The 9,174-nt window shown below is 48.5% G+C and overlaps 1 protein-coding gene across 1 annotated transcript in view; it reads right to left on the bottom strand.

The window, feature by feature from the left end:
* Positions 1 to 209: 209 nt before the first annotated feature.
* The window catches only part of LOC110316638 (zinc finger protein 398-like), a 10,549-nt gene continuing 1,584 nt past the window's right edge, over positions 210 to 9,174 (bottom strand). The window contains exons 2-5 of the mRNA XM_021191062.2: positions 7,658 to 8,011; positions 6,259 to 6,385; positions 2,971 to 3,078; positions 210 to 2,246 (exon numbers count right to left, since the gene is read on the bottom strand). Of these exons, the coding sequence (XP_021046721.1) occupies positions 1,141 to 2,246; positions 2,971 to 3,078; positions 6,259 to 6,385; positions 7,658 to 8,011 (1,695 nt within the window). The 3' untranslated portion in view covers positions 210 to 1,140. The remainder of the gene's footprint in view (positions 2,247 to 2,970; positions 3,079 to 6,258; positions 6,386 to 7,657; positions 8,012 to 9,174) is intronic.

The raw sequence follows: 9,174 nt of genomic DNA, 5'->3' as shown, positions 1-9,174 counted from the left end.
TTTCTATGGCCCAGTGTCCTCCATGAAAAACCAGCTGGCCCTGCCCAAGCCAGTCTCCTCTTTCAGAACTTCAATAAAGACCCAAAATTGAAAATAAGTAATCACCACCATTACCAAAATCTGGAACAAAATAGTATTACTGCATCACAAACAATAACCAACTTTGGTAGGGTCAAGGCAAGACGGGGACTTTACACGTCTTCATAAATACCTTTATTTTCACAGGTTTTTAAAGTGAGTATGGAGCCAGGTGGCAGTGGCACACATTGTTAATCCCAACACTCAGGAGGCAGAGGCAGGTGGTGTCAGTGAATTTAAGGTCTACAGAGCAAGTTCCAAGACAGCCAACACTACACAGAGAAACCCTGTCTTAAAACAACAACAGAGTGAGGGAAATCAGACCTTCAGTAACCCCAGCCCCTGGTGCAAACAGCACAGGCCTGTTTTCCCACATTCCTCCAAAGTGGGAACAATGACACTAACAGTCCCAGCCCCTCCAGCGGGAGTCCTTGGAAACACACAAGCTGTTATATAAGTATGTGGCCACTGGTGAGAGAGATGATCTGACAACTCTGACTTTGAACTCCTAAGTTTTTGGATCCTTGAAACAGGGGCTCGTGTAGCCAAACATGAACTTGAACTTCTGTACCTCCTGCCTCTACACAGATACAAGGACTACAGACACATATCACCATGGCCGGTTTAGTCTAATGCTGGGGATCTAACCATGGCTCCATCCACGCATGCTCGATGAACACTCTATTGAGTCACATCCCCAGCTCGGCCCTCGGGAAATATTGGAAACTAGTTTGAGTTCTGAGCTGCTCAGCCAGAAGCTTAACAACTTCAAAATTGCAACCTTCCTAATCGGCCTTTTGTTGCTGCCTACAGTGCCAAGACGGTGATGGGAGTCACCAAGATCTCAGGGGACAGTTGAGCTGCTTGTTTCTGCAACCTTTTCTGTGTGCATGAAACTTCCCTGCAGCAGGAATCCCGGGGGCACTTAGCACTGGCAGTCCATGGGAGAACCTAGCCTTGGGAAACCTAGCAGATGGCTTGGACTCAAGGAGCAACAGCTTGGATTCGAGGGGACCCAGGAGCCCCGTGTCCTAGTGGCCTCGTTACGGAGCTCCCTAGGTGCTACCCTGCATTCTCCATCTTTACAGACAGACAACTGTGCAGAGACCCCACGAGACTTTCCTGACCATGGTCGCTGAGCTGCTGACTTCCGCCATATGCCCTGTGGTCCTGACTGACCATGGTGTCCTTGGATATAGGTGAGACAGGAGGGTCACTGGAGAACTTTCCCCTGGCTGCGCCTTTAAACAGACCCGTAGGTGACACATGACTTGGTGAGCTCCTCTCACAGGCCACATAAGCAGAGGACGCCAAGTGTGCATGACTGCTCTGATGGCGTACCAGCCAGGAGCGACAGGTGAAGCTCTTGCCACACTGGCCACAGCTAAAGCGCTTCTCCTGAGAGTGGCTGCGCAGATGTCGCAGGAAACTGGGCTTGTGCGTGAAGCATGAGCCACACTGGGTGCACTGGAAGGCATGCTCGCCAGAGTGCACACTCTGGTGCACTGTCAGGTTGGCCAGGCGTGTGAAACGTTTGTCACACTGGGTACATGGAAATGGCTTCTCACCCGTGTGTGTGCGCCTATGTTCCACCAGAGTAGACAGGCGCCCAAAGCGACGGCCACACTGTGCACAGGGGAAGGGCCGCTCTCCAGTGTGGGTACGCTGATGCTCCAGCAGCGTGGACAGGCGGCCAAACCGCTTCTCACACTCAGCACATTTGTAAGGCTTTTCCCCGGTGTGTGTGCGGTAGTGTGTGGTAAGTGTTGACTGGTGGACAAAGCTCTTGCCACACTGGACACAGGTGTAGGCACGCTGGGCTGTGGGTGCACGGCGATTCCTGGTGAGAGTGACCTGCTGTGTAGCGCTCTGGGGACACTGGAGACTGGCAAACGGCTGAGATCCATGGTGCGAGTACTCGGGCTGTGTGTTGAGCTCTCGGACACTGAAGTTCTGGCCATCCTCAGTGCCCTCAGCGGCTGGCACAGGCTGACTCTGAGTGCCTCGAGGGAGGGGAGCTGCCTCTCTATCTCTGCAAACAGGGAGCAGATCGCCACAGGTTCCCTGCTCGAAATCCTCCTTGCCAGGTCCCCCTTCAGTTGCCCAGGATGGCTCTGGTGCCATGGACATCCCCTCCAGGGTCCTTTTCTTGTTAGCCAGCCACATTTCTGGTGGGATGAGACACAAGCATGAGTCATCTTGTCCACAGGCTCACACACGCCTGTTACTGACGGCTTGCTCTGGCACTAACCTATCTCCCATTTGTCTTCTGCCAGAGCCCACCCTGAGTCATCTACATGACACCTAGATGCCCTTTAAGGTAAGCCATGTGCCTCGCTTAAGGCTTCTTCTCATTTATACTACTGGATGCTGCTCCCTGACAGGCACTGACCTGTACCATCTGACCATGAGTGAGATAGGCTGCCTCTAACACCCTGGTTACAGAAGCGTAAACACACTGAGTATATGTATCTTCTGCGTATACTGCCCACACCATGAGTGAGATAGGCTGCCTCTAACACCCTGATTACAGAAGTGTAAACACTGAGTATATGTGTCTTCTGCGTATACTGCCCACAATTGTTACCGTTCTCAAAGGGCTCTCTGGCTCAGATGTGGTTTGTTGTTCTTATGTTGTAGTGCTAATTTCTGGTAATCTTTTTCCTAACTGAAAGGTCCTTCTGGGGATGGGGGATTGTGTCCCATGCAGTCAGTCCTTGCAGTGCCCTAGTACCATGCAAACTATAGTTCATAAAGCAAAGACAGGAGACTGGGAACAAAATGACAGTTTCATGCAACTCTGTGGGAGGATGACCACAGGACACCACAGGAAACCTGCTCGATGCCACTTCCAGACACTCCTACAGAAATGCAGCCCGCCCTGGGCCTCACCTGAGCACAGGGATGCACTGGCCGTCCCCTGCAGGCTCTTCTCACACACCTCTTCCTCTTGCTTGATCCAGGGAAGAACACTCGGGGCAGATTCCAGCTGGCCTGGTTCTGCGGGAAACAGAAGAAGCTCTGAGGGTATCGGATGTCATGGTCTTTCCTGTCACCATCTCTGGCCAGGACCAGTGACCACCAGGCACTCTCAAAAGAACCACAGAGGCAGCAAAGACAGACTAGACATGGGATTTCTGATATCTGGAAGTCAGAAGACAACTTACAAGCATCACTCTCCTCCTTTCTCCTTCTATCTTGTGGGTTCCAGGAATCCAGCTCAGGCCGTCAGACTGTGGCAAGTGCTTACCCCGGTGGCGTGTTACTTACTGTTGACTTTTTTTGTTGTTTTTTTTTCTCCAGTCAGGGTTTCTCTGTGTAGTCTTGGCTGTCCTGGAACTCACTCTGTAGACCAGGCTGGCCTCAAACTCAGAAATTCGCCTGCCTCTGCCTCCCAAGTGCTGGGATTAAAGACGTGCGCCACCACGCCCGGCTACTGTTGACTGACTTCTTTCTCCAGAGCTTGAAGTGCCACTTGCAAAAACCTTGGTTTCCCAACTGTTTGGTTAACATTACAGAAGCAGCCTGTGTAGGGGAGGTGGGCACACAGGGCTGGGCAGCACCTTCTCAGCATGACTGGACCCACAGGTACCTTTGGAACCATGGAGAGCTGACCTTGTATTTCGGGTCAAATCCTAGCACAATGTTGAAGCACATGGTTGGTAGCTACATAGTTGTGGCTTGAAATTGATTTTTTTTTTTTTAGCTTTTATATATTTTAACATAAAAAATCTATTTAATATAAATGCACTGGTTGCTGCTCCCTCTGGAGGGGGTGATGCATGATTTGCTGTGGTGTGGGTGTAGAGTTTAAGAGACTGGCACAGATTTGTGAGGTCACTTGTCCCTTGAAAGGACACTTACCCTAGGGTACTGTGCTACATAGGCTTCTGGAGAGAGACTGATGGGAACCCCAGCTGTTTGGTTAAAATTACGGAAGCAGCCTGTGTAATGCATAGCAGCTTAGACAAGATGGTTTTTCTTATTCCTGCCAGGCTTGCTTTCCCTTTCCTACAGAGTTGCCACTGCAGTTCAAGGTGACCACTGGGAAGCAACTGGAAGCTGGGCATGGTAGCAGGCACCTAAACCCAGTACTGAGGAGACAGAAGCAGGTGGAACTTTGTGAGTTAGAGGCCAGCCTGGTCTACATAGTGAGACCCTGTTACAGAGGACCTAGGTTCAGTTCCCAGCACCCACACAGGGATGCTCAACACCGACTAACTCCATTACGAAGGGATCTAATGTCACATGTGCAGTACCTCAACAGGCACATAAAGACAAGCAGGTATGACTTTTTTCATGCAATGTGTAAAGGTTAGTGCCCTCATATCTTGTTTTAATCTGGGTATGGCTGTGTTATGTTTATTCTTAGAAGCACCTGTTTCAAGTTTGTATAAACATTGCTCCTCATTCATTCTCTGCCTTGCCAATAAAAGCCAAGAGCTTTAGAGGGACTAAGGCAGGACTTCCAATTCTAAAAAAGTGATGGAGAAAGGGACAGAAGTGAAGGAGGGAGCCAGGAGGACAGGTTGAGAAGAAAACATCACAAGAGAGCTGGATGAAGGATAACAAAATGCAAGGAAGATGGGAATAGATTCTGGGAGGAAGCCAGACTAGCTTGGAAGGTTAGAATGGAGTAATGATTGCTCAGTATTTGGCTCAAGACAATTTTTAAAATCTTACTCTGTGTGGTTATTTGGGAATTAGTTGATTAAGTATAACTGCCGTCATACCAATTTTGTGAATCGATGGTAACAGAATATTAATTTTACACACACACACACACACACACACACAGAGGGAATGGTACCTTTGTGTTCTGAGCAAACAGGAATCTATCCTCTTTCAGTAAGAGTGATCCCTTCTAGCCGGGTGTGGTGGCGCACGCCTTAAATCCTAGCACAGAGGCAGAGGCAGGCGGATTTCTGAGTTCAAGGCCAGCCTGGTCTACAAAGTGAGTTCCAGGACAGCCAGGGCTAAACAGAGAAACCCTGTCTCAAAAAACCAAAAAAAAAAAAAAAAAAAGAGTGATCCCTTCTATTGTTTTGGTCATTTGAACTAAGGGTTTCTTCACTTTTAAAAAGTTTCAAAAAGCAATATAATATAATCCTATAATCCCAATACTCCAAAGGCTGAGGTACAGGCACACATTCAAGGCCAGCCTGAGCAACCCAGCTAGCCTGAGTTACAGCAAGAGCCTGTCTGAGAGAAACAAAAGACTAGAGCTCTAACTCAAGAGGGAGGGGTTTGCCTTAGAATTTCCCTTATCAATGCAAATGGTTTACAATCTGCATTCCAACTTGGTGCGAGTACCTAACAGAGAATGAAAACTGAGCTCTCAAACCAACTCATTCAGTTCGTCATCCTAGAGTGTGCCAGGCACAGGGGAAGAGAAACAACACACTAAGACTTAGTTACTTCCCTGAAGAGAGCACACCAGGTGGAAACAGGGTAAAGAGCTGGGCCATGGCATCAAAAGTGTGATAAGGTGGAAAACCTATCTGCCTCACTACTCACCTAGAGGGACAAACATAAGGAGAGGAAGCCTCTACTCTATAGAAATGAGCTGGGAAGAACTGGACAGTGGGGAGCAGATTCTAACTGCGGGTCTTTACTAGAAGCTCTGGATAATCCATTTAACCTCTCTGCAAGCTCCAGAATGGTGCAAGAGCTGAGGATATAGCTATGGAATTCTAGATTAACCAAGTCACACACAAACACACTCCTGCCCACTTGGCTATAGGACGGACCTAGTGTTTACTGCAGCCCTCACTTCTCAGACCTGAGTCACCTTTATAAATCATGTCCATGGGGCCAGACAGATGGCTCAGTGGTTAAGAACACTGACTGCTAGGATCCAGGTGCTATTTTGAGTACATTCATGGCAGCTCACAACCAACTCCCTGTAACTGGACCCAGGGGATCTAATGCTCTCTTCTGGCCTCTGCAGGAACCAGGCAAGCATATGATGGATGCACAGAAATGCACGCAGGCAAAACAACTCATACACACAAATCAGAAGCATGTCTATGCTTTACTCTAAAGATGGGAATCATACCTTCTACTATCTTGAAGACAGAGGATCAATTTGCTCTGGTTCTCAAATCCAAGAGTCGCTGAGGAAATCCACGGAGGAAAAGAATGAAAGCACATTTGGAAGCCCCTGGGGATGTCTCTTACCTAGAGAGCCCAGCACCTCACGCCTTTCGTTTGCTACTCGCTTGCAGAGTTCCTTCTGCCAGTCTTCCGGGCTGCCTTCCTGTTGCTCAGGGAAACACCCTGCCACTTCTTCAGTAGTCACAGAAACCTGGAGGAATACAAGTCCCCAACGCCCCTTCAGAAACCAGCCTTCAAAACTGAGGGCGCCACTGACTAAATGCCAGCTTCTGCCCACAGTTTTATAGAAAGACAGGCAAGTGCACAGGGTCCTTCTAGCTCCACTGCACACTTGTATCTTCCCTTGAGACCTGAATGGAGATGCTTTCTACTGACTTAACCAGTTCTCACACTCAGCAGTCTTCCTGGGCCTCCCTTCTAGCCCACCTCCATTCCTGTAGACCAGCTGCTCATCCTCAGAAACACTCTCTACGGGGGACCCCCAGGGCCACACCAGGCTGAGCCTCAGATGTCTCCCTGTAGGATGTGGGAACTAACAGAGAGAGAGAGACCCACAACGGACAATGTGGGGTGAGTGAGAGACTTTGGGGCACTCGTTCTTAAATGGAATGTGTTCATCACAGAAGGCTCAGGGATCTATGGGAAAGGAGGAAGAAAGGGAAATGGGCGTCCCAGTACTGAGAAAATGAAGTAGTCATGGGCTCCTATCTCTAACTAAGAAGTTATCTGCAATCAATAACATGCTTCAGGTGTTATCAGAAACAGACTCAGTGGTATTTTTGTAGGCTTTGTCTTGTTTTGCCTGCATGTACGACTGTCTATGTGAGGGTTTCAGATCTTGGAGTTACAGACAGTTGTGAACTGCCATTAGATGCTGGGAATTGAACCTACATCCTCTAGAAGAGCAGTCAGTTCAATTAACCACTGAGCCACCTATCCAGCCCTACTTTTTCTCTTTTTATGTATTTATTTATTTTTTGACACAGGGTCTCTCTCTAGTCCTGGCTGTCCCGGAGCTCTCTATATAAACTAGGCTGACCACCAACTCACAGAGATCCGCCTACCTTTGAAGGCATGCACCACCACACTTGGTGAAAACGTTTTTTGGTTTTTCAAGGCAGAATTTCTTTGTGTAGCCCTGGCTGTCCTGGAACTTACTCTATAGACCAGGCTGGCCTCAAACTCAGATATCTGACTGCCTTGGCCTCCCAAGTACTGGGATTAAAGGTATGTGCTACCACTACCTAGCAAAATAATTTTTTTTCAATAAGGAAAAAAAAGCTCATTTTGGAAGAAGACAACTGTTGCTGCCCAAACATACCCTTCCCAACAACCCACTCTACTGTTACCTTTCCAATGTCACACTGTACTTCTGACATTTTTTAAAGTTCCTTAAAGTCCATAGTGACTAGTATTAAGCACTAGAATTCAGGTTGGGGGCCTCTCCTCACTCTATGAATACCTTGGGGGCTTCATCCTTGCTGCTGGAGGGAAGCCTCAGGACCCAGGGGTTCCGGTTTTGCATCTGATTCTCCAGGTTCTCCAGTCGCTGCTGCAGCAGCCCATACTCCTGCAGCAGGGTCCCCAGCACGGCCCACTTGCCCTCCAGCTGGCTGCTGAGCTCCACGGCTGTCTTCTCAAAGTCAGCCAGCTTCTTCTCCGCTGACCCTGTTCGTACTTCCAAGGTTTGAAGGTGGACAGCCTGGGACTCTGTTTTCTTTTCCACTGCCTGAAGAGCAGTTAGGATAGCTAAAAGGGAGATCTCTGCAGACTGAATCTGGGCCTGTTGTTGGAGGTCAGTCCCCATATGCCAGTCCTGGAACCAGAGACAAGGAGCTATGTTGGCTTCCAGTAGAAGACCCAGAACTGATCTCAAATACAGGAAGATCAGTATCTTCTGGAATGCATTCAGGTTCCTCACTGAGCAGATCCCAGTCAAGAACAAATACACAGGAACAAAGATCAAATACACAGGCACAAAGACCCCTCAGAACCTTCATGGAAATAATCTTGAACCTAGATCCACTGCAATGGAAAAAAAAAAATAGTATCCAAAGTGTACTGGATTACATTAGTTCCTTCAGTTATTTGACCGCATTTTCTTCCTCTGGGGACATAGCCCAACAGCAAGGCCACAGACCTGCCTATCCAGGGGCAAACTCAACTCTCACCCCCCAACCCCCACCAGGGTCTCTGTATAGTCTTGGAACACTATCTATACTGTAGACCGGGGTGGCATCAATCTCAGAGACCCACCAGCCTCTGAGTGCTGGGATCAACAGCCACCACCTGCACCTTCACCACCGCTTAGAGCGGCTTCCCCTAAAATGAGACCCGCTGTTCCTTCTTTGATGATCTCTTAAGGGTCCAGCGACTCAGCTAACACTGTATGAGTTCCTAACCTGCTGCTAGGTGCCTTAGAGTTTCTATTGCTTTGATGAATCACTATGACCAAAAACAACGTGGGGAGGAAGGAAAGAGTTTATATTCACACTTACACTTCACAGATCACTATGCATCACTAAAGGATGTCAGAGCAGGAACTTAACAGGCCAGAAACCTGGAGGCAGTTGCTGATGCAGAGGCCATGGAGGAGTGCTGCTTACTGGCTTGTTCCTCATGGCTTGCTCAGTTTGCTTTCTTACAAAACCCCAGGACCACCAGCCCAGGTGTGGGCCACTCACAATGAACTCCCACAATGTGTTCTCTCACACCAAATACTAATTAAGAGAATGCCCTACAGGCTCGCCTACAACTACATCTTATGGAAGCATTTTCTTTCTTTTTGTTTTTTTTCTTTTCTTTTTCTTTTTTGGTTTTTCGAGACAGGGTTTCTCTGTATAGCCCTGGCTGTCCTGGAACTCACTTTGTAGACCAAGCTGTCCTTGAACTCAGAAATCCGCCTGCCTCTGCCTCCCGAGTGCTGGGATTAAAGGCATGTGCCACCACACCCGGCCTAGGAAGCATTTTCTTTCTTTC

Source organism: Mus pahari, chromosome 2, assembly GCF_900095145.1.
Source record: "Mus pahari chromosome 2, PAHARI_EIJ_v1.1, whole genome shotgun sequence".
In the NCBI taxonomy this organism is placed as follows: domain Eukaryota; kingdom Metazoa; phylum Chordata; class Mammalia; order Rodentia; family Muridae; genus Mus; species Mus pahari.
This window is presented reverse-complemented; position numbering and strand designations above follow the sequence as displayed.